This window comes from Macaca nemestrina, chromosome 10, assembly GCF_043159975.1.
Source record: "Macaca nemestrina isolate mMacNem1 chromosome 10, mMacNem.hap1, whole genome shotgun sequence".
Lineage (NCBI taxonomy): Eukaryota > Metazoa > Chordata > Mammalia > Primates > Cercopithecidae > Macaca > Macaca nemestrina.
Window position 1 is genome coordinate 55,367,520 of NC_092134.1, and position 26,129 is coordinate 55,393,648.

At 35.8% G+C, this 26,129-nt stretch overlaps 1 protein-coding gene across 13 annotated transcripts in view; it reads right to left on the reverse strand.

Annotated features, from left to right (window-relative positions):
- LOC105473314 (neuron navigator 3) overlaps positions 1 to 26,129 on the reverse strand; it is an 899,580-nt gene that overhangs the window by 205,312 nt on the left and 668,139 nt on the right. For 12 of the 13 annotated variants that reach the window (XM_011727068.3, XM_071070568.1, XM_071070565.1 and 9 more), the window contains 2 exons: positions 11,463 to 11,531; positions 7,388 to 7,527 (listed from right to left, as the gene is read on the reverse strand). In XM_011727068.3, coding sequence (XP_011725370.2) covers positions 7,388 to 7,527; positions 11,463 to 11,531 — 209 coding nt within the window. The remainder of the gene's footprint in view (positions 1 to 7,387; positions 7,528 to 11,462; positions 11,532 to 26,129) is intronic. The other variant, XM_011727067.3, reaches the window with a different exon arrangement.

The following is a 26,129-nucleotide window of genomic DNA, read 5'->3' on the forward strand; positions in this document are numbered from 1 at the left end:
CTCCTGCCTATAATCCTAGCACTTTGGGAGGCCAAGTCTGGTGGATCATTTGAGGCCAGGAGTTTGAGACAATCCTGGCCAACATGACGATACCCTATCTCTACTAAAAATACAAAAATTAGCTAGGCATGGTGGCGCACACCTGTAATCCTAGCTACTCCGGAGGCTGAGGCATGAGAATTGCTTGAACTCAGGAAGCAGAGGTTGCAGTGAGCTGAGATCTCACTGCTGCCCTCCAGCCTTGGTGACGGAGCAAGACTCTGTCTCAAAAAAAAAAAGTTATTTGAGATATTTCATATTCTATAATGAATATATTAATAATTATTACAAATGTAATTATGCTAACTGACATTTTATTGAAGGTTCTTTAACTGCATTATTTCACGACAGCCCAGTGAGGGGGGAAGGGCTCACATTCCTAATTCACATTTGTAGAAACCAGAGCTTGGTAAGCTTCATTCAATGATTTAGATACCTAATGAGGAATGTATGGTGGAGCTAGGCTTTGACCCCACATTTTGTCACTCTACAGTCCGAGCTCTGTAATTTTCTTAGAATGTCAAACATTCTAAGTGTTTAACACAGTTGTTCTCAAAACTTAAACGTGCACAAATGACACCTGGGGATCCTGTTAAATGCACACTGTGATTCAGCAGATCTGCAGTGGGCCCTGAGGTTCTGCATTGCGAACAATCTTCTGGATGATGCCGGTGCTGCTCACACACAAATCATACTTTGAGTAGCAAGGGTTGAGGAGACTCACAAATTCTGAAAACTGCTGGCCTTTTCAGTTTTAAAGGGCTGTTTCCTAAGACAGTCCCCCAAATTGCTAAGTTCATTACATGCTTCATAGCTATGCAATATTAACATTTTTCACTGAACTTTCAGAACCTTGGCTAGCTCTGAGTTTACTTGGATGTTTAGCAGTTTGCTTCAAATAATCTGTAAAACCAAAACAAACTCTTTGGGTTTTCCTAATGTCATTTTTCCTCATCTCTTTGGCCACATACTCGGTATGTATCTTCTGTGCATCTACAACTAGGTTAAGAAGTAAGAGTGTGCCTGGGAGCTTTGGTGGGGTTGAGCGGAGAGGGTACAAAAGAACCAGTCAGGATGCTTTTTTAAGTGGCTGATGAACAAGGGAATTAAGAGAAGGTGCTCTTTCCTTAGAAAAGAGAAACAAGTTGAAGACATTAGCTAGAAAGACTGCTACAGAAGTTCAAGTACAGAAGAGGAATTTCAACATCACTGCACCCAAAAATGAAACAAGAGGGACTATGAATTATGACATTCACATCCAACCCACAGTAATGGTCATAACAGCAGCTGTAAAATCATTCTCAGGCGAGTACACACATATAAGACACTTCCCGAAGCTCCGCTCTAAATCTGTCCACAGCCTGTCTCTATACAGAGGTAATGAGGTGCTTCAGATTTCATTAAGAGGGCAAATCATAGGTTGTTGTGCATCAGGAAGGCACTGGAATAACGAGTCTCTCTGGACTCCTCACAGTAAAGATTGCACAACAGCAGCTGAAATGGCAGCACCTGTAGTTTCTACAGAATGAATGTCGTCACAAATTATAATCGTGGCCATTTATATATTCAGTAATAAGTAGCCTGGTCTCAATGACATATTTCTGAATGTTGATTACTCAACTTCTGACTATGAATGAATCTCAGTATGGGGAAAATAACAGATTTCTAATGCACATATTTAAAGGCATTCCCAAAATGGATTTGTATCTTGCATTTTTATAGGTTATCTCTGCTTACAGCCTTACCTCTTGTCTATGGTCCCCAAATAGCAATTTGCTTCCACTCTGTCTCTTCTGCTTTCTCTTCTTATACCTCATCTACATTCACCATTGCCAACTCCACCATAACCAAATATTATTATTCATCTACTGCTTACTTTATTCCAAGTACTTAATAAGTACTTCATACACAGTATCTCATTTAAACCCATAATAATCTACAATATACTTATGATCTCTCTTGTTAAAAATGAGAAAATGAAAACTTAGAAAGATAAAGTAATTTGTTTTCAATCATACATATGGAAAAATTTAGAAAAAACAAAATCTAAATGGGAACTCATTTTTGTCTGACTCAAACATTTGGAAGATTTTCACTGTCTCTTCTTTCCACATGTTTACTACATGCCAGAAATTCTGCTGAAATGGCTCTCCAGCAAGCCACATTTATCGCACAGTCAAGTTAATCGGGTAACTCCTTGTTTTCCTTCTTCTTTGGTGAGCAGGATATAAATGGGGAGAACCTCACACAAGTCACTTTATTCAGGTACTATATACCCTCTTCTTTAGCATCTTACTTGCACCCGTTCCTCTAACTTGATGTGAGAATAGATATTACTTCATACTTGCAAAAACATCTAAATTCACAGAACTAACGTCTAGTTATCTCATCTTGGAAATAAACAATATTGATGAATTGGGAACGACGCCAACCTAGTTCTAAAATTAATACATTGATGTAAATGTGGCAGTCACATCAGGCATATGGGAAGTTTATGTAGAGGTTTCATTTCTCTCTGGAACCTCAGTTAGCTGTAGAGTTAGCATCACGTTACCAAGAGTGGTATCAGTCTGAGAAAGGACATAGAGATGATCATCTTAATCTGCTTATCTCTTTTTCCTCACCGAATAGTGTGTTGCTTTGATAAAAGCAAACTAGGTTTCAACTCTGAAATATAAGAAGTGACAACAAAAATGATGACAAAAGCACCATTCAATTCTGAAGTATTTCCTGCATGGCAGGCATTGTGCTCAGTGATGTAGATGGTGCCTGCTGAATATAGGATACTTTAAGCATCACAGATCATGGTGGAAAGAGGAAAATGATTAAACAATGTGGCTATGCCACTTATTTTGATAAATAATTAGGACTTTAATTTCACAACAACATACCAAATGCTTTAACAAAACCTAAGCTGAAGAAAAGTGGCATTCAAATCTAAATATGTCTTGGTATTAAGTGGCTCCTCGTGCACCTCCCCACACTGCTTTGTATAAATAATTGCTTGTGTATTGCCTCAGGCATCAATTTTATAGTGACTCAACAGAAACACGGGACGGTGTTTTATAGTGATCCTGGAAGAGCTGTTCATTCTGCACATGATTATACTGTACCATTTGCAATATCACAGTGCCCCTCTGTGGAGAGTTGTGCAATTTAGAGAAGCTTCCATTCACCCACCAGCCAGTATGTAATTTATGTACAGGTATATATACTTTGTGGACACCTCAGTATTTGTGCATGTATGCATAAACCAACAACACATATGCCCAAGTCTATTTAGTCTTACCAATTGATATATACATAGATATGAATATATATAGATATATACATATATTTTTATATATGCACCTAGTTATGGTAACTCGTGGAAAGAATTCTAAAATTCCTGAAATTATGACATTAATAGTGTATTTTAGGCTTATATAAGTATCAAGTAATAAAGCAGTAAAATACATAATTAAATCACCAGTAAAGTAATATAATAACTAAAGCACATTTGCCTTGGCTTGAAAACAGTTCAGTTCTTTGACTTTATTGTAATTTCAGAGTAATTTAAAAAAAACAAAGTGTTTAAGAGCTAGACATCTATATTTTAGCTGAATAAGCTGCCCGAATTTAATGACTAATGCATAATTCTCATGAACTCTGATAGCTGTATAATGTTGAATTAAAATGTTGCTAAATCCTCGGCATCCATCTTATTAATTCTGTGTTGTGTGTAAATAAAAGCAAAAGCTTCCACACCAGAAGATACCTGATTAGAATCTAGACAAAGAGAAAGAAGCCCGGTTCAGTGAGTAAACAGGTACAATGTAAGAATCACAGGAGAGAAATGGCAAAAAGATGGCAGGTAGTATCCCCTCTGGTGCCGGGGCATGTTTCTTAGCAACATCATGGAAAAACACCTCTCCATTAAGGAACTCCATCAAATGATGCATGTTTATAGATCATAATAAAGAAACTAGATTCCAAATAAAGCTATGGATAAATTCCTAATAATAAGCTTTTTTGCATTTTCAGATTTTTTAATACAAATTTTGTAAAACAAGAATGATTTCTTAAGGTAACTTGCTTCGGGCATGCAAAGTATATGTCCAAATGAACCATGGCATAGTTTCTACAATATTTGATTTACAGTTAACAGGTATTTGGTTTTTCTCAGAACATATATCTGTCTAGAGTACTCTCATACGGTGCTGGGCAAATTGACAAATGCTTGTGTCAGAGTGTATTATTCATTGTCAGTTTCTGAATGGCAGGTCATCAGGAGAAGAAACTGAAGGACTCTCAAAAGAAATGCTTTACAAATGATGCTGCTTTCATTTCACCACTTGTTCTGAGAAATTTGTTTCCACGTTCCACTTCAACATAATGTTCAGATGGCAGTGAATCCCGTTTTAAGGTTTCTATTTCAGCCTTCTCTGCCAATGATAATCTACTACAATGTTCGCTGATATTTTAATTCATTTAATGAGACTGTAAAATGAGCACACTCTTTTTTCAAAGTTCATTTTTAAAATGACATTAGATGTATTTTTTGAAGTGCAGTTTGTAATTCTATACTGACTTCTTCTCATTAAGCATCACATCACTTTAAAAAAGCTAATTTGTTTTACAATCATACATATGAAAAGCCACTGTGCTTTCAACAGTTTGTTTTTTTTAATATAGAAGTGAAGCTGTTTTAATTGTGAATAAACCTTTACTATGTATTACAGCTTGTATAGATTCCTGAACTGATTTATGTAACTCATCCCCTCAGACTTGTTAAAGAATGTATAAAGTATATTTCCACTTAAAAACATTCAAGGAACACATTACAGATAATTTTGTTAATCCTGCCAATAAAATATCTTATTAATTTAAATATTCTTATTTTTAATAACTAAAAAGGAAAAGGAATTAGAACAAGAATATTCAAGTTAGGACTTTCTGAGTTCTATCAGTATAATACTATAACTTTTAAAAGTTCTTGATTTTTCACCTTGGTTGGTCACACCCAAGGTATATATGCAAACTAGTTTGTGATAGAGGTCAAGTCATCACCAGATAGATTTGTATATTTTTATAAACATTATTCTAGAACTATAAATCTTCATATTTAAAAAAGTTAAAACAAACATATTTATTAAAAGATGTACCATTTGAACACAGAATAGATTGTAACTTTTTTTTTTTTTGAGGCGGAGTCTCGCTCTGTCGCCCAGGCTGCAGTGCAGTGGCTCGATCACGGTTCACTGCAAGCTCCGCCTCCCAGGTTCACGCCACTCTCCTACCTCAGCCTCCTGAGTAGCTAGGAGTATAGGTGCCCGCCACCACGCCTGGCTAATTTTTTTGTATTTTTATAAACTGTTTTATATGTAATATATTATTATCTAGTTTGCTCTTATAATTTAATATAATATTTTGGAAATATAGCATGAAATAATTAATTTATAAACATTGTCATTGCATCTATTGACATAAAGTTTTAACTCCACGTTTAATAGCAAATTTCATATTGCATAGAAGACAAATTCCAGATGTCTTTATTATATCATACGAAAACTCTTGTCTAAGGAAACGTGCTTTATATGAGCAGACTGCATATTACATGACATCTGTCTCCACCTTGTGGTTATTATCAACATTGCTACTTTCTAATTTTGCACTACTTTCTAAGCATAGGTAGGGAAGGTATATATGAATTGAGTGGCCATGGAAAAATATTAATGCTTGTCTATCATCGGAATTTTACTTTTAGATGCCAGAAATAAGTTAAAGAAAATATTTTCACATTACAGAAAAATTCAGATAAATTAAGATATAAAAGTGTTAATTCATCGAATGAATTTCTAAGTCTATTTACAAACATTAGTAGTAATTTCTTGCAAGAATATTAATAACGGTGGTATCATGTTGCTTAATTGGACACTTTGGCAGCCTAATTAACACATCTTTATTTCTGAGCCTGTTAGCTTCCCCTAGAAATTTCCCACATGTAAAGGAAGTTTTAGCCTGAACTTGTATAATATTTTTAAGAAAAGTCAGGAAATGAGGGCATTATTTTTTCTGGTGAGGAAATGTCATCTCCCTCAGCCCCAGGAAGACTATAAGTCTTTGGTAGTATTTCTTGTGATCTTAAATCTAAAATTTTATTTTACATTTTAAAGAAAACATTCCTAACTTCCAAATACACACTTTTATTTTTTCATTTTCCATTTAACTCAAGAGCTTAGGATATTACAATCTTAACACACACTGCTCTACTCTCAAGGGTTTAAAGTCTGTCCACTTTTGCTTTAGGCAAAAGGGAATATTCACACAAGAGTGTCTTGCTTCTAGATCACATCTATCCGTTCACATTTGAGTAAGAGGAAGTTGTCTAATCATTTGCCTATATGAAACAATTCACAATTATCTATTTTGAGCAAAAACGTTTGCACATGGTTGAATTATTCGATCACAATTTGCCAAATGTTCTACTAACTAAACATTTGTGCCACTTTTTAATTTCATGTGTTTTTCCATGTAGAGCCTAACACTCTGAAGAAAAGTTTGAAGTTCTATTGATTTGAAAATACTTCCTCAAAATCCAGTAGAACACCCTAGTTCCTCACACAGCCATACTACTTAAAACAGCACAAGTTCTTCATTTCCTCATGATTGAGGTGTAAACTACACATACTTGTCCCCGTCCTCCCTGCTACTCGGTGACAAGCATCAAATCAGCACCTCTTTAAATACCCACTTTGTACATCACAGAGAACTGTGCAGCATACGACTCATTTATAATATGCCTTTAACAGACACTCTCACTTAATGTCCTTGATTTTGTGATATGATATTTATGTTATGCACTATTTCAAGAAAACAAAACAAATGTGAATAATTTGTCTTTTGGGGAAAACTGAGGTCATTATATCTCTGGGATCTGCTGCTTGCAAAGATAAAAACCTACTGTAATTATGTTTCAACTTAACTGCCAGAAACACTTATGACTCTTAACTGAAGCTAAGAATTCAAATAAATTCAGTATGGCTTTATGATTTCAGGATACATTTTCAAAAACATAAAAAGACATAAGAAAATGTGATTTACAAGCATTTGGAAGGACCTGTTTTTAAAAAACAGTATTTATACTTGCATATATAACTAACAACTTAAAATAAATGAGTTTATTTGTTTAAAGTGTTTTTCAGATCAGAAAACTGGCAGTCAGGAGGGGACAGTTAGGAAACATAAAGAAACTCCACTGATAACATCTCTAGGCCCAAAGCTGTTAGGCTGCTCAAATATTAGATTTAGCATGGAATTCACAAGACTCATGTTAGACTTGTGTCATAATGATGTAACAAACACTTACCTTTTTCGTTTCCATTTGCATAATTTGGAGGCTTGTTTTTGTCAATGCTGTTAAAGCTCTGACTTCTCCTATTTAAATTAGAGGCTCCCTGGACCTTGCTGCTGCTGCCTGCAGCAGGCACCCTAGAGGGCCCTGGAAGCCTGAAATAGTAGGAGAAAAATTACATCATTATTGTACATTACAAAAAAGGTAAGGAGCAGGAGGTGCTGAGTAGGGACATAAAAGTCAGAAATTTACAACATAGGATGTTCTAAAATATATTTAGCAGAAAATGGTGATAGAAGTGACAAATAAATAGCTAAGCCCGATGTTCGAGATCTTCAGAAAAATCTTGTTTCACTTTTCAATAAACATGTCCCTCCATAATTATAACAATATAGAATAATTAAAACAAACCTTAACTAAAAACAGTCATACTCACCCCATCCCTGATGAATAAAACTTTGCCTTAAAAGTACTATAACAATTACATGAAAAGTAAAGGAAACAGTAACACTTAACTTTATATTCTGAGCATATTCATCAGCTATTTCAGTTATTAAGTTGTTCTTTTCAGTGTATAAGGCATTTGTTTTTATTGTAGGTAGTTATATAGTAAGTTTGCTTGGATATTAATCACAAGAAAGCTACTGAACAAGAGGGAATAGCTAATGCTCACTGAATATCTAAGTTACTTAGCTACACTAATGAAAACATGGTACCAAGACCCAGGTCATGAGTTAAAGTATATTTCACTGGTCTGCCACACAAAAAAACCTCTTTCATTTTCTTGACAAAAATAAGCATCCAGACTTAGCTGCTTATCTCACAAGTTTGGCCAACTGATCACAGAGGAGATATAACAAGAAAAGATGCAGATCTCAGAAGAAAATCACTGTTAGCTGGATGACAATTTAAAATATGCTTACATGTAGTGACAATAGCTTTAGCTACTCTTTGTGTATGAATGATAGGATATGAAGAAATATTAACAGACTATCTTATAATTAGAGGTGGTTTGACTGGAGGTTATAACTTACTGTTGCTTTATTTGAACTAAAATATCAGTTTGGATCATTCATTTCACTCTTAAGCAATTTCCAAATTAAAATTTCAGTGACCAATTATGTAATGAATTGTGCCTAAAAATATGCAATTACTAGATTTTGATTTTATACTACTAATATATATTCTATAGGTATATTTAATCTATAAATTAAAAATTAGAAATGAAGAACTAATATTGACGTTCTTTTTTGTTTTTGTTTTTGTTTTCTTGAGACAGGGTCTCACTCTGTTGCCCAGACTGGAGTACAGTGGCATGATCTCAGCTCACTGCAACCTTTGTCTCCAGGGTTGAAGCGATTCTCCTGCCTCAGTCTCTGAGTAGTTAGGATTATAGGCATTTGGCTATCATGCTCGGCTCATCTTTGTATTTTGGTAGAGACGGGGTTTCCCCATGTTGGCTAGGCTAGTCTCAATCTCCTGACCTCAAGTGATGCCGCCTCGGCCTCCCAAAGTGTTGGGATTACAGGCGTGAGCCACCGCATCTGGCCGAGAACTAATAATGACATTCTAAGATCTATTTAGAAAATATGATATTGAAAGTTTTGTTCAGTATTTGCTGCCACCATATGAATGTCACTGTGTACTACTCTGAAAATTTTTATTTGAAAGGAAAACAGAAATTCAAAATCTACAAATATAGCACTATTTTTTATAATCATCTTTTATAAATTTTTTAAAGCAAAGATTATTAATGTCTCTCATATTGGTATCCGATATACCAAAATTTCACAATCCAGCTGTTACATGCTCAACATTTTACTCACCTTTATACTACTACTTGATTATATCATTTTCATAGAATATTAGAACATCAAACCACCTTCAGAAAATATAAGTGCTTTTATAATAGTAACGGTCATTATAAAATAGAATGAACATCAGAGAATAAAAAAAACAAATACCAACTTAAAAACAAAACCGTTGATTTCTTAGAATGGTTAATAGCTTCAAAATGTGAATTATATTTTAGTGTTTAAATACATATGGCTGAAAATAATCCCTTTAACTATTTTGCTAATTGGACATTGTGTCATATAAAAGATTAGAATATTTTCCAAATGATTCCAGCATTTAACTTTTGTTCAAGTGAATCTACAAGGATTTGTTAGGTATAGCACAATAACCAGAGATGCTAGGAATTTACAGAACCACTGATTGCACTCTGTTGAAGGAAACCAACTAATGAATTTGGCCAAGTGTCCTAATCATAATAAATCTGAGAACTATTTTTGTAGACATAGGCATAGGCTTAGAAAGTTCATTCCAAACTCGCACATATAAACAAATTTTGTCACAAAACTTGCTGCTTGTAATGTGAATTGACCTGTTTCCAGAAAATAATTAAAATACATTTTAATCTTTACTGCAATCCATGAAGTCAAATGATCTTCAGTCCTTAGAAGAACAAATTAAAACAAATTTAAAAATACATTTGCTCTTCTCATTACCCTAATTTGACAGGTGGCCAGGGCAGGCCTTCAGATTATTCATCAAAGTAATAAAAAGGGAAATGAGATGAAGCAGAGAGGAGGGAGAGAGGGAAAGGGAGAGAGGGAGAGAGGGAGAGAGGGAGAAAGGGAGAGACGGAGAGACGGGGAGAGGGGGAGAGGGGGAGAGAGAGGGGAAGAGAGAGAGAGAGAGAGAGAGAGAGAGAGAAAGAGAGAAAGAGAGAGAAAGAGAGAGAGAGAGATCTATCAAAATACAGTACTTAAAAATATTTTATATGCTGGCCGGGCGCAATGCCTCACACCTGTAATCCCAGCACTTTGGGAGGTCGAGGTGGGTGGATCATGAGGTCAGGAGATCGAGACCATCCTGGCTACCACAGTGAAACCCCGTCTCTACTAAAAATACAAAAACTAGCCAGGTGAGGTGGCGGGCGCCTGTAGTCCCAGCTACTTGGGAGGCTGAGGCAGGAGAATGGCATGAACCCGGGAGGCGGAGCTTGCAGTGAGCTGAGATCCGGCCACTGCACTCCAGCCTGGGCGACAGAGCGAGACTCCGTCTCAAAACAAAAACAAAAACAAAAATAAACAAACAAACAAACAAAAAAATGCTCATTGTGCATAGCAGGTCACTGTTCCTTACCCATCATAATTTATATCATTTATTCTAGTTTTTAATTAAATACCTTTTAAATTTGTCTTTCCAGAATCATGTTGGCTACTCTGGAAATGAATATAACTTAGAAAGCCAAGGCAAAGGGAAAGACACCTACCTCCAGTCAAAGCATCAGACGCATTCCTTGTGGTCAAACATTGCATAATACGATTTATCAATGGAACAATAGCTAATAAACCACTGCTGGATACTTCCCCAGTGAGTAAGATGACACAAAGGATCACATACTAATCAGAGGTGCAAAACTCTTGCTGCGGCTGTATTCAGCTGTTCCATGCTACCATCATGCCTTCAGCAACTTAACATTTTTTAAAAATCAAACTCTTTCAAAACATTTTTATAGGTCATTATTTTCCAAACAGTACATAAGGTACTGTCATTTATTATAACAGGCTGTCTTTATTATACCTATGTCATAAAGAAGCAAAAAAATTAAACTATTATAGATAGAAGAACAGTCCAGACTGACCTGGTACTAACTTCCCCACTAAAATCTACCAATGCTTTTCAGTTCTCCATTAAAATGTGCAATAATGAATGCATGCCCATCTCAAAAAGCAATTACAATTTTGTTGTATGACTTCCAGATTATGTGACTTGGAAAGAATTGGGCATTCAAAGTAATGGTTTTCTTGATTGATTCTAAACCTAGAACCTAGAGTTCAGCCCAGTTATAGCACTACATATAACTAAACTAAAAAAAATGCCAAAACCCAGGTAATTATCTAACAGAAACACACTCATCCCTGAGACTGTGTATGAAAATCTTCCTGGAAAACTTTAGTGCTCTAAACTTCTCATTCAGAAGTGCATCATTTAAAAAAAAAAAAAAAAGATAGGACAAAATATCACTGGGTATTTACTTGAATATCACTAAGAAGCAATAAATTAGAGAATATTAACTGACCTAGTAGGCTTTTTTTGACTGGTTGCAATTCCACTGTGATTAGACTGAGTTGCATATCTGGCTGCCAGACTGTATGAGGAGAAACAGAGAAATTGAATTAAAGAGATTCTTTGAACATGGAAGGAAAGCACAAACTTACAAGAAAACGATGAATTAATGAAATGCAATTGGAACACGTATAAACATGTATAAAGAACAAATTAATTAGAAAATTATGGTAATGTTATATGTCCGACATGACCTTGGATTATGAATGTACTATGAAATAATGCAGCACACACCTTGTCATAAAATGTGTTATCACTGACTTTGCAGTTATGGCCGTGTAATATTATTAATATTTTAAAAATAGTATTATTTCATCATATAAAAAATTCAACCTTGTAAATGACTGTGAAATTCAGGGAAACTAAAGTTTCACTGACATGATGAAAGATCACTTTCTTAAAAAGTTTAAAACGAAAAAGAAGAGTGTGGGATGACAATCATTAGTTCCTTTTGTAAACTCTTCTAATTTGCTTTTTTCAATCTAAATATTATTTTGAAAGTCAAGTGATTAAATAATCTGGTTTCTGTCTAATAAGTTATTGCTGGCCTCTAGGACTAGATTATTTTCAAGGGAGTAAACAGTAAAAGATGTTTTGTCTCAGGGAAGATCGATATACAAACAGAAATTAAAGTGGGCTTAAGTTCTTCATAAACAAACTTAACAAATACTCATGACAACTTCTGGGCATTTTGTAATTACATGTCTCAATGATTTTTTAAATTAAAATATTTGTTCAAAGGCACACAAGAAAGCATGATTTAAGCCATATTTTGAAGAGCAATACTTTATAAATAAAATGCACATTTACACATTAACTTCAACTGATCTCTGAGTTACCTAAGAGTTCTGGAATCAGTGTTCTGAAAGATATAGTTAGACCCGATAAACCCAGGACATGTTCACATAGCCTGTGATGGTCATGGGTTGATGCCCAAGTGGAGAATCACTTCTCAGATGAATTGGGATGGCTCTACATGAACCCAGTTGCTGTGCATGCACAGTTTTCAAGGCCTCCAAGGAAACAAGAACAACATGGGGGTGCTGGAATCAGGGTGGGGTCACTTGGAGCCCTGCTGCAGTTGATCCAATTGCTTCTCTGCCAAGCAGGGGGTATTTTAGTCAAGGAAAGGATTACTTAGGATGATGATGTGTTTACTAAGATAACTTTTACTACACCGAGCTAGGCTGTGGTGGGAGCTTGCAGGTCCTTAAAATTGCCTGGCTTGAGGGAAATACATCCTCATATAGAGGGAGCTTTCAGATTCACAGAGTACATTCGGCATGTGATAAATTGTTATTTGTGTATAACGCAATATGTATTCTAACTACACTGAGCACCAAAACAACTGGCCACAACTGGCTAAACTACTTCAGTAATAATACTATCAGAAAGTAATTCAGAAATAAAAACCAAACTGTCTCAATTCAGTGAAATAGCATTTTGAAAACTAAAGAATAAAAACATGCAAAGTGAGGAAAAACCTTTTGTGAACTTCTCAGTCTACTTCTCAATTCAAGAGTAAGAGAACTATCTGTTTACCGCTATGTCTACCCTACTTTCTCTAAATTGAACACACCTATTAGCAAAATAGATGACAATGAAACAATATATTTTCTTTTAGTGAACTGAAGCCACCTTATTGGTCCCCCCACCTCATGATTTTAAAGAAGTGCCATAATATATCTTAGCATAGAACTGGAAAAACAACAACAAAGTCCATAAAGTTTTAATGATTTGGCCAAAATCAATTTCATTTTATGGTCCATGTGTGTTTTCTGATTTATTATATAAGAATACTCTACTTTGAACCTGAATTCTCACACGAAACCCTCACTGTAATCCCTTAAAAGGTAGCTTCTGTCCTGCTTTCTTGCACTGGTGAAGCTGTTATCTTGAAGTGTTTTCTTCAAAGTTCACTGTGTTCTAAAGTCTTTGTATTTAACCATGTTGGTCCCTGCTCCTTTCTGAGCCTCTCCTATTCATAGACTGGCATTCCAGGAAGCTGACCCAATTAATTCACCATCATTTTTGTCCCACTGTCTCTTTCCTTTTTGGGGTCCTTGCTTCCCCACCTCTTAAAGGCATGTTATTTTTCCTTCAAGAGTATGTCCTCTTTCCTCAAATATTTGTATGCATTGTTTACTTAGTAATTCACTTTATACTAAGATTTAAACTAAAATTCTACCCTAAAATTAACCTCTGTTCATATTCCCATCCATCAGTACCAACTGAAAGACCTGTCCATTTACGTGTGCTTCAAACTCACCACATCAACTCTCCATTCTCCTTCTTTTATTCCCCAGCTCTCAATAAGCTCCTTCCTAAAATTTCTTTATTTCTATCCACAGGACCACAATTTTCTTAATAATATAGGCTGAAAACCTCAACAGCTGACTCTTTCCATTTCCCCTTCAATTATTACAGAGGAGAAATCAATACCTAGTCATACTAATTCAATATCTACAATTCCATCTGTACCTGTGTTTTCCATCAATTCCGATGTTTATTACTCTAACTCAAGCCTTGAATACGTCCCACGATACCTCTGACCTAGAGAAATTCAAATGTTGTATTGCTAATCTAATTCATACCTCAGAATCAAATATTTGAATTGAAATGAATGTATGTAGGCTTGTGTCTTGATATTACTGCTTGTCTCAAATAGAGAAGTGAAATTATAGGTGAAGGAAGCAAAGGTCAAAGCCATACAATAAATTTTCTAAAACATGCAGCTAATTAGTGAAGATTCAAAGTAAATTTTGATATTCAAGATCCTCTAAAAAAATCTTCATTTCTTTTTTTGAGACGGAGTCTTGCTCTGTCACCCAGGCTGGAGTGCAGTGGCATAATCTCGGCTCACTGCAACCTCCACCTCCTGGGTTCAAGCAATTCTCTTGCCTCAGCCTCCCAAGTAGCTGGGATTACCGGCACCCACCACCACGCCTGGCTACTTTTTGCATTTTTAATAGAGGCAGTGTTTCGCCATGTTGGCCAAGATGGTCTCAAACTCCTGACCTCTTGATCTGCTCACCTCGGCCTCCCAAAGTCCTGGGATTACAGGTGTGAGACACTGCACCCAGCCTTATAAAATATTCTTATGTTTCTATGTTTATGTTCTACTATCTTTGTCACAGGATAAAAGACAAGAGGGGTTTTTATCTCACTGGTACTTTTCTATTTTTCTGTGCCTTTACTTATGCTATAACTCCTATGGGAATACTCCCTACCTGTGTCTATTATACCAAATTCTAACCATTTTTCAAGTATCACCTTAAATTACACCAAGTCTATGCAACATTTTATCGCCTTCTAGACACATATTAAATCTCTAAGCTTTCATAACTATGCTTTGTACCCTTTTATGTAATGCAAAAATTTAATTTAACTTTAGTTATTTAAATTTATAAACATAATGTGATTTCTTCAAGGCAATCTCTTCATCAAATGTACCAGTACTATCATAGATATTGGAAATTTGCCTACTCTTGTCTCTTAAAAAATAAAACTAGGCCGGGCACAGTGGCTCACATTGGTAATCCCGGCACTTTGGTAGTCTGAGGCAGGTGGATCACAAGGTCAGGAGTTTCAGACCAGCCTGGCCAACATGGTGAAACCCCATCTCTACTAAAAATACAAAAATTAGCTGGGCCTGGTGGAGCCTGTAATCCCAGCTGCTTTGGAGGCTGAGGCAGGAGAATTGCTTGAATCCAGGAGGCGGAGGTTGCAGTGAGCCTAGATAGCACCATTGCACTCCAGCCTGGGCGACAGAGTGAGACTCTGCTCGGAAAAAATAAAAAATTAAATGAAGAAATAATAAAACTAATACATTTTGAAAACATAGTATGTCATATGTCACCAAACCAGCACCGTAAGTGTTGTAACAGGAAGTCTATTATTAACACAATTAATAGAGACAAATTTTCAAAGATCTATATTACAGAAATACAATAATAAAAACACAGACAGTGGAGCACTCAATAGGACAAATGACCCAATTTCTTTAACAAATAAATTGCAAGAAAAATTATGAAGAGAAAACTTATAGAGTCTTATAAGAACTTAAAACCAATTGTAATGTACAGAAGCTTATTTGAATTCTGACTCAAATAAACAACTGTTCAACTTTATGAGAAAATTGAGAAAATTTTAACACTAGGATGTTAAATGAAACTAAGTAATTAATATTAATTTTTTAAGTGTGATAATTATGTTGAATTGTTGAAACTGGCCTAAATGTCCCATAAAATTGATGTTATAATTTCTTTTGAATAAACATAGAAATTGATCCTCACAGTTTTAAAATTTGAGCAACTTACATTTGTTTTATCTGAGTTCCTTTTCTCAGGAAACTGACCATTAGGGCTCTCAGATAGGATCAAGAAACTGAAACTTACCAGATCACCACATCTAGACAATGAGATGCCAGGGCCCTCATTTGTCATGATTACTTTCTTACTCATTGCTAATTCCTGTTTTCCTAACAGATGACCTATTTCCTGTTGACCAACTTTTCTTCCTTACCTTTCCCTAATTCCTGCTTTTCCACATGTAGCCAGTTCCTTCCCCACTACATAAACCCCCCGTTTTAGTTGATTGGAGAGGTGAATTTGAGACTGATCTCCCATTCTTGTCAGCTGCAGCAACTGAGTAAAGTCTTCTCCCTTGGAAATTCTTGTTATTTTAGTGATTGGCTTACTGTGCAACAGAGAGCAGGACCTAGACTAAACCCCTGGTGTTTGAATAATATTGTAAGTATATTAAAAAATAAACTCTATCTTTCACAGATATGTATTTAATTTTTTTAACAAAATGAGGTGAATAGCTGATTTGAAATAGTCAATTGGGGGCTTGGAATTGGGGGCTTGGAATGGTTGGATATGAATTTTAAAAAAGGTAAATTGTGAGGTGATAATGGTTAAGTCAGATTGACAGATCCATGAGAAATTTAAATGGAATTCAGTATGTTTTTAAAAAGCAGAATAAGAACTATTCTTATTATCCTCCTGAAAGTAATTTATCTGCCAAGTATAACTGCCACAAATGCTTAGTATATAAAAATTGTTTATGTTTGATTTATTTATAAGGCAACTTCACTATTCCGTGGATCTATTTTCCAGTATAGAGAATAAATATTATTTCACCAATTAACCCATTGGTCTTATCAATTTCATGATTTTTGTCCTTTATTTTTCATGATCTCAGCTACTAACAGACTACATTGTACCAACTGCATTTCTAAGGGGCACCTAGTCAAAAGTCACTGGCCTGTTGCTACATAAGTGTCTGCCACTCTCAGATGTTTATAGATCAAGAAGCATGGACTCCTTGGACTCCTTGGAAGAACAATTTATTTTTGTTTGTTTGTTTGGTTGGTTGGTTGGTTGGTTTTAGCTAGCTCTTTAGCTTCCACAGGAAGCCCAATGGGCAAAGTGTTTGGTTTGGCCTAATACCTAATGTTTATGAAATATCGTGTAAAGGTAAAGGCACCGTACACACTTGTATTTATGTGTAAGCTAGTGAGACATTTGTTAATTGCTGGTTCTAATTATAGTTTTACTGCCATCCTGTTTTTATGTCCTTAGTAACTACACTTAAATGTCTGTTGCCTCTCCCTGTTTTTGTCTTTTCATCTGAAAAGAAATCAAAAAGAGAGTAAGGGAGACTTAGTTGAACGTTTGCAATGTTGTCTAAAAAAATAAGCTATTACTGTAACCTTAAAAATCACTGGTAATCTAGGGTGGACAGAAATATCAAATCTTCTGTTTCAATATGCCTCTACTTTTCTCTCATTATTTTTCTTTCAAATTTTCACATAATCAACCTCTCTCCATTTCTCTCATTACTTGTTTGATCTAACTCAAAATCTTTCTCAATAGCTCCTTTATTTTTCTTAACATTATTGTCTATGCCTCCCTGGACAGCAGAAAAACATTTTATTCTCCACAGTGCTATTGTAATGCCATTTCCCAGGTTTCAAGTTTATAACATACTAGTAACAAACCAGGTGAGTAAGCACAGCCAACTTGCCGAGTCCTAGTAAAAGAGACACGGGTGACATGTAGACACAGCTCTCAGGCAATGGAGGAAAATAAACTGAGTCAGAAAAGCAGTAAACTATGGGCTTTTAGACGTCTGAATTGAAGAGTGCATTTTTTTCTGAAATCCTGTATGATTAGACTCCTACTAGCTTTATGGGTGGGCAAAAGATGTCAGAAACAGAAGCACAAAAGAAGTAAATATTTTGAGGCTCCCTGTGGATCCTACTAAAGGAAGTATGTGATCATCTTTCTAGTAAACTGGAATATCAAGGAGCTGTTTTTTATTTTTCCCAAACATGGAAGGGAAGAAGAGAAAACTATACACAGTCAACTATTTTTAAAGTATGGAATTCATCTAGTGATTAAAACATAGCAGGATCCAAACTGCCAGAGCTTCCTATTTCAGCTTCAGTGTAAATCCTCATGTGGAATTATGAAATCCATTTATTATAAGGGAAAAAAGCTTCTTAAGGTAAACAGGGCTGAATCTGTGGTTGCCCATTTTTACTAACCGCTAGAGCCTCACTACTCAAAATGTGGTCTGTAGACCAACAATACCTGGGGCTTGTTAGAAATATAAAACCTCAGATCCCATCTCAGACTTACTGATTTGAATCTTCATTTAAACAGAATCCGCAGGTGATTCTTATGCATAATAAAATTGGAGATACTGTGCACTACAGAATATCCATAGATGTCTCCTTGGAAGGAGAACACTCACAGTTTCTAAAGTCAAACAGCATATTCCAAAATCTCAAGCCATGCCTCTTCTCCAGATGTCAGCAGTCCCCTTCTTACAGACTTCATCATTTTAGCATTCCTGACACAACAGCCATATCTCCAGCTATTACTTCTGCTTCCCAAATGCAGGTTCACTCACTGTCACCACCCACAAAATTTCATGCTGTTACCATAAATATTCTAAAAATTATAATCCCAGATATAATAGACTCCTTCCTTCTTTTATAGTAATTGTGTATTTCAAACCCCAATCTCAATCCTAAACTTCAGAATCCCCTTTCTGAATATCTCCTTGACATGTCTTGAATATTGTATCTTGATGGTGCAGTAACTAACCAGGTTAAGTATCCGTCTCCTAAACAGACTGTGTTGTTCTCCAGGGTAGGAATTATGTTCATTTTTGCATTCTTATTCTCTATCATGGGGCTGGTATATGTTCAATAACGAAATAATTGATTGACATTTGCTGGGCGGCATTTTCAAACGATGGCATGTTATATCCCCACCTTCTAAGCAAGGGAACTTGTTCCAAGAATGGAATTATCAGAAGTGTGTTAAAGGAGGGAACAGACAGACACTAGTCATTATTACATCCTTATTAACTGGCAGCAATTAATGTTTATCTTATTCAATCCTCACAGCAGTCCTGCAAAGGTTATACTATACAACCAACTGACAAATATGAAAAATTAAGTCTTTAGATGTTAACTCGTGCATTTTACACATTTTGTAAATTAAAGTGCTGAAATTTGAACTTAAATTTGTTAACATTCCATAAGCTGTACTCTGTTCTCTTGTACCATATTGTCTGTATAAATTATCAGTCGAAGTGTTTTTATTGCTCCATAGATTTGTGAAGATTTCCAAGATATTGTAGAATCTATGTACAGAATATCATCTCTGAAAGTATCAAACAAATCTAATTTCAAAATATACCATTTCACATTCAGAGAAATAATATTAAACAACTTCAATCCACTTTACATAGAAATCAAGAGTGAATAAAACAACTTTAAAGGTTAAAATAATTATAGTATTTAAGCAACTATTCTCATAGTCTTACAAGCAAATGTTACTTAAAACTTTTAGCAATGTTTTATTCAGGGCTAATAAATATGGAACATAATTTATAATTGGCCACTCCCACATCCATTACAGACATCACTAATCAATCATGGAACTGTTTTTCCTACTAATTTCTATGGTAGCCTCATAATCCTTGCAAAGGATACAAACAGCCCTTATTTTTCAACAAGAATTAGAATGAGAGTTAAAATGTATTTGTATCTCTTCTCCATGCCTTCATCAATACAGTTAAGAAAATGTTAATAATTTCATGTAAGATTTTTGTAGACTATTCTATTTATGTTGTAGTTATTTTAATAGCAGACTCCCATGCAGAATGTGGTCATATATATGTATATATGACCTCATTCCTTAGTTTAGTTTTCAACCTCAAGAATCAAATTTGCTTCAACATAATGCACATACAGAATTCTATAAATCACCAAAACATAATACCTTAACCTCATATAATGTATGAATTTTATCTCTTTGGATAATATCAAGCTTCTTGCAAAAAATCTCAGCTGAGGAAGTTGATATTTGAATTGTTTCAACTTATGCTTATTTATTGTGGTAATTATAAATATTTTTAATTTTCTCATTCATTCTACAAATATTATTACTATTATTATTATTATTATTATTATTATTATTAGAGATGGAGTTTTGCTCTGTCGCCCAGGCTGGAGTGCAGTGGCACGATCTCAGCTCACTACAACCTCCACCTCCCAGGTTCAAGCAATTCTCCTGCCTCAGCCTCTCAAGTAGCTTGGATTACAGGCGCCTGCCACCATACCCGGATGACTTTTGTATTTTTAGTAGAGACGGGGTTTTACCATGTTGGCCAGACTGGTCTCAAACTCCTGAAGTCAAGTGATCCACCTGCCTTGGCCTCCTAAATTGCTGGGATTACAGGCATGAGCCACCACACCAGCCCTACAAATAATATTTTAACACCTAGTTTTTTTCCAAGTAAGAACCTAGAGAGCCCTATCAATTTGCTAAGGAATTTGGTCTTTCTTATGATTGCAGTGGGAAACTACCAAAAAAATTTAATTGCAGAAGAAATACTAAATTCTCAGATTAGATAGATCCCTTCCTTTAGATATGTAAGAGTGAGGAAGAAATGAGGTTGGGAGATGTTAACAAGGCTGAAAACAGATAAAATAGGAAATCATGGCTAAAATTCAGGCAGGATTTTATATAGGCCTGAATGAAGTCAGAGGCACAGTAAATAGAAGTAAATGATTAAAATAAGTTAAAATAGTGGACGCAGGAATTGAAAGAAAGGGAAGAATCTAAGACAAATCCTGGGCCTCTGACTTGAGTTGTTCTGTGTACAATAAAGTTATATAGAAAAGAGTGTGGGAGGCCGGGCGCGGTGGCTCACGCCTGTAATCTCAGCACTTTGGGGGGCCGAGGCAGGCGGATCATGAGGTCAAGAGATCGAGACCATCCTGGCTAACACGATGAAACCCTGTCTCTACTAAAAATATAAAAAATTAGCCGGGTGTGGTGGTGGGCACCTGTAGTCCCAACTACTCGGGAGGCTGAGGCAGGAGAATGACATGAACCCAGGAGGCAGAGCTTACAGTGAGCCGAGATCACACTGCTGCACTCCAGCCTGGGCGACAGAGTGACACTCCGTCTCAAAAAAAAAAAAAAAAAAAAAAAAAAAAAAAAAAGAGTGTGGGAAAATGAGGCTGAACATCCCTTGTATAGTGTATGAAAAGAAAATTCCAACTCAATGTTATGTCTAAATACAAAAAAAATAGTGGAGAAAGAAATAGAAAACACTGGGAAAATGGATATTCAGGTGTGATAATCCCACCGTTAGAGTGCTGACAGAGTGAAGAGGCCTCTCTGATCTTATTCTAACGATTCACTTACAAAGTATATAAATACTTGTGGACATTGAATTAATGAATAAATAAGAAAGCAGCTTCACAGTCCTAAGGTTTCCAAAGTGGCACATAGACATAGCTATTGAGAAACCAAACTTAGTTCAATGTTCCTCTTTTTCTGATAAACATGAAGATTCATTTATGCGATTGTCCCATTAATGAATCATTGAAAAGACTTTTATTGACCACCTCCGATGTACTGGCACTGTGTTACAAAAATTTGGAAGGTTAAAGCGTACAGAGGTTACTGTTTCATTTGGAGAATTATAACCCCTAAAGCCATGTATACTAACTAATATTATTCATAAAAAGTATAGGCTGGGCGTGGTGGCTCACACCTGTAATCCCAGCACTTTGGGAGGCCTAGGTGGCTGGATCACGAGGTCAGGAGATTGAGACCATCCTGGCTAACACCGTGAAACCCTGTCTCTACCAAAAATACAAAAAATTAGCCAGGCATGGTGGCATGCACCTGTAATCCCAGCTACTTTGGAGGTTGAAGCAGGAGAATCGCTTGAACCCAGGAGGTAGAGGTTGCAGGGAGCTGAGATCACACCACTGCACTCCAGCATGGGTGAGAGAGTGAGACTCCGTCTCCAAAAAAAAAAAAAAGTGTAATTATATATTTAATGGAAATCAAAGTCAAGTTTGGAAAGAGAAACAAAAGCATTTTGCAGATGTGAAGAAATGATAGATGACATTATTTATCTTCTGTGAATTAATATGTTGAAATGCCAGTAGTAAACATCTAATACATTGGTTAATAGCAAAGAAACTACAGCCAGCTGCCCTACCCAGATCTCAGCTCAGCTGCTTTGTGCCTAGTTTCTCATCTGTTAAATGAGGATGACAGCTACTTAAAGGATTTTGTGTGTGTGTGGTGTTGTTTGTTTGTTTGTTTGTTTGTTTGTTTGAGACAGAGTCTCAGTGTGTCGCCTAGGCTGGAGTGCAGTGGAGCTATCTTGGCTCACTGCAAGCTCTGCCTCCGGGGTTCATGCCATTCTCCTGCCTCAGCCTCCCAAGGAGCTGGGACTACAGGCACCCGCCACCATGCCCAGCTAACTTTTTTGTATTTTTTTTTAGTAGAGACAGGGTTTCACTGTGTTAGCCAGGATGGTCTTGATCTCCTGACCTCGTGATCCACCCGCCTCAGCCTCCCAAAGTGCTGGGATCACAGGCGTGAGCCACCGTGCCCAGCCCCTGAAGGTTTTTATGAGGACCAAATCATAGATCACTTAGAAGGGTGTCTGATAAAGATAAGTGCTATAACAGGTTTTAAAAATGCATACTTGACAGTCTCTGGAGCCTCTGTAACTATTCTAATGAATCCTGTGTGAATTTTAGCCACTATTACCCTGCACACCTGCACTTGGAAGTCTTTCTAATACCACATCCCTTGGTTCTCACTTACCACTGTTGATGTTACGTTATTCTTACTTGAAAGCACATAAGCATTGCTCTTTCAGGACAATGGCTGAGCTTTTAACTATGGCTCTTGATCTCCCAGTTTGAAATTACTTTGGGATTGTGATTTCTTGAAATCAAATACAATTAAGTCTCATTCTCCTTCAAAATTTTATGGATATTATTCATTATTCTCGCTTCCCAAAGTCAACAACGTAAGTCCCACAGGACTTAGCCCAGTAAGAAATCATTAGAAACTGTCCCAATAAGACACCAAAGAACCAGCATTCCCAAAACAGCACACACAGGGTGAGCCTTTCAAAACATAAATCTCAACACTGCACAGAATCCAAAAGTGTCTTAAATTCAGGACTTAGTGTTTTGTTGCGTGATGCAGTGATTAGATGAATATATGTTCAATATAGTTTATTTAATATTTCAACCAGAATTCTGTATTTCATTTGTATCTAAATTTCAGGAATAATTTGAAAGACAGGAACAAAATGTCTCAGAAGACGAAGTACTTCTCAATAGAAAAACAATTTACACTTACGAATTTAGCAAAAAGATACCATAACTCACTACACTGCAAAACAAAAAGAACATTCTCTCATTCTCCTTGTTTGCTCACTTCACCTGTAACTGTTTATGGTCCCCAGAGTTTTGTGTCGAGCTCTCCTTTCTTTCCCCTACCTTTATTCTCTTTTCCTGAGCTATTTCTTCCATTTCTATTGTTTCAATCAATAAAACATAGCTAAGCTAATGTTCCCAGATCTGTAACTCTGGCTCTAGCTTCTCTCCTAGGCTCCGGAGCCACATACTAGTCACCAAAGTTCCATTAAAATCTTAAACCTAGGAAGGCCAAAGCTAAATTTTTCTCTCTCTGACCCCCTCCTCTCATCTGTTTCCACTATAGTATTATATTTTCTGTCTTACTGAAATACATGATATTTCAATTCATCAATGAAAGTAGAGGCATGATGATTGTCTTTTACCCTTACTTCCAATCAGGTACCGAATTCATTGTTCCAGTCTGACTTTCACATCTGCAAATATTAAAATGCTTATTCTCTTGCCACCAGAGCAGGGTCCATCCCTATTCCCCTGCCCAAAGCACATCTTTTCTCTACCCTGTCACCAGGGCAATATTTCTAAGTTATGAATAGTCTTATTTTTCCTCTGGTAAAAATTTCTCAAAGCAATTTTACTTTACATTTAGAAATAAGTCCCAGCTTCTAGGCGTAGAGTTCACAACTTCAACAAACTGACCTCTGCCTGTTTCTCCAGTCTTCTCCCTCATTATATGCTATCACAATTTTAACACAGGAATACAATAAATTCATTGATCATCCTTCCATTGAGAGGTGAGATCTTTGTGCTATCCACCCATCTCTTAGAGTCTGGGCTTGAGGCTACTGTAACCGCTAGAACTACCATGTGCGAAGTATGATACCACTAAAGGTGTCATGCTGGAGTGGCCATGTGAATTTCAGTTAAGCTGCTAGACCTGTGAGTCAAGAAATCATCTTGGAAGTGGATTCTCTAACCACAGATATTCTGTCTCTCACCAGTTTGTGACATCCCTGCCATTCCATCCTTCTCCATTGCATGTCCTGGACATAGTGGAGCAAGGACAAGCCATCCTCTTTATGCCTCGTCTGATTCCTTGGCTTACAAAATCCATGAGCATCGTAAAATGGTTATTGTTTTGTGCCGTCAGATTGTGGGATGCTTTTGTAAAGCAGCAATAGATACCTAGAACCCATTTCTACTTTAACTTTCTCCTCAGCCAAATAACTATCGTTTCCTGAATGTGAAATGGCATTTCCTTTGTCAGTCCCTTCACATGTGCCCTTTCCTCTAACTTTGATCACTGAGCAACTTGTGCTTTGTTCAATTACTTAACATGTCTATTAAGTTATCTGCTTAAATATCTAGGTACTCTATAAGATTGTGGGTGATTTGAAAAGGATCATCACTTTATCTTAGCTACATATCTAACATGTCTCTTGGCTCATGGTGAGGGCCAATTTATTTGTGGAAAAGTCACATTTGAACTTTCAAATCACCAGTGGAAAAGAACACAAGGCTCTAATGTAACATATAAAGGATCAATAGCAACAAATCGTCTTTCATTAAGTCATATGTTATGCATTGACTCTGCCCAAGTAGACAGTAGCTGGTTCATCAAAACCTAAAAGCCAGGTAGAAAACAGTAATTTTTAAATGGATGTACTTAAAAAAAAAAGTAGTTGAATAAACTATATTTATCAGAGCAAAATAGAATGTAAGGGAATCTTTCATATTACATAGGTTTTCATAACTCATATATTTATAACTCATATATAAATATATATGTATTTATAACTCTTATCTATATTAAGAAATTTTATAGAAAATCATTTTAGAATCATCCTTGTTTCTGGCCCTATCTATTTACCCTCAGTCTTGGAGTCAAATAAACACATCACAAGAGAAGAAATCCCTATTCAGAATCCCTATATAGTGAGACACATAGTACTCTTGATTCCCAAAGAAAGAGAAAAGCATGCTTAACTATGATATCACATTCATTTTTTCTAAAAGCATCATTCACAAGAAAACATAGAGGAATATAAAGAAACAAATCTCAGAGTATAAAATAAGGGATTTCTTGGGTTTGAGTTTTAGTGGGCAATTTTTACCTCCCAATTTTCTCTTCTATAATACAGTATTATGTTAAAAAGACAGAAATTATTTCCTTTCAAATTCACTGAAAATGGCTTGAGAGAAAAATTTGGAATAAAGTATCCAAAATACACTATAATTAAATGTATTTTTTAAAGTTTTATGCTAAGGAATTTTAGACAAAAGAATAAACTTTAAGGACAGTTAAATACATTCACTAAGGGTTTTTAAGACGGAGATAGATGGAAATAAATTTCTTTATATGTCCTATGATTGCTTGGGATAGAAATGAAACCATATACTCAGAATTAAGATTTAAAGAGCTCCTTAAACTAAATTCTTCCTTTAATATAAAGACTTCTGCAGGATCCTTGTGAACTGCTATAAAATGATAACTAACATGCTATTAGCACTAAGAAAGAGTTATTTAGCCACTTCTGCAAATATATCTTTGGTACCTCAAAACTATATGTGGTCCTTAAAAAATATTTAAGGCATTTTGCAAAAACTGTCCTCACTGCAGAGTATATCATAAAATATGGTCCCCTTTTGCTAAGAGTTCACTGAAAATAGTTATTGCCTAATCCATAAATAAGTCAGAAACAGCTTTTATCCACATGTGTTTCTTTTTAGTAACCGGGTAGCTGAAATATCATCTGAATTGCATTTGGGACAGGTTACTGTGATAACTTATCCTATTAGTGAAATACGGTATGAAAATATGTTATAACCTCTGTCTTATCTTAAATTTCCACAGATAGTTAATAAGGCCACCTGCATGGTCTGCTTTTGTGAGAT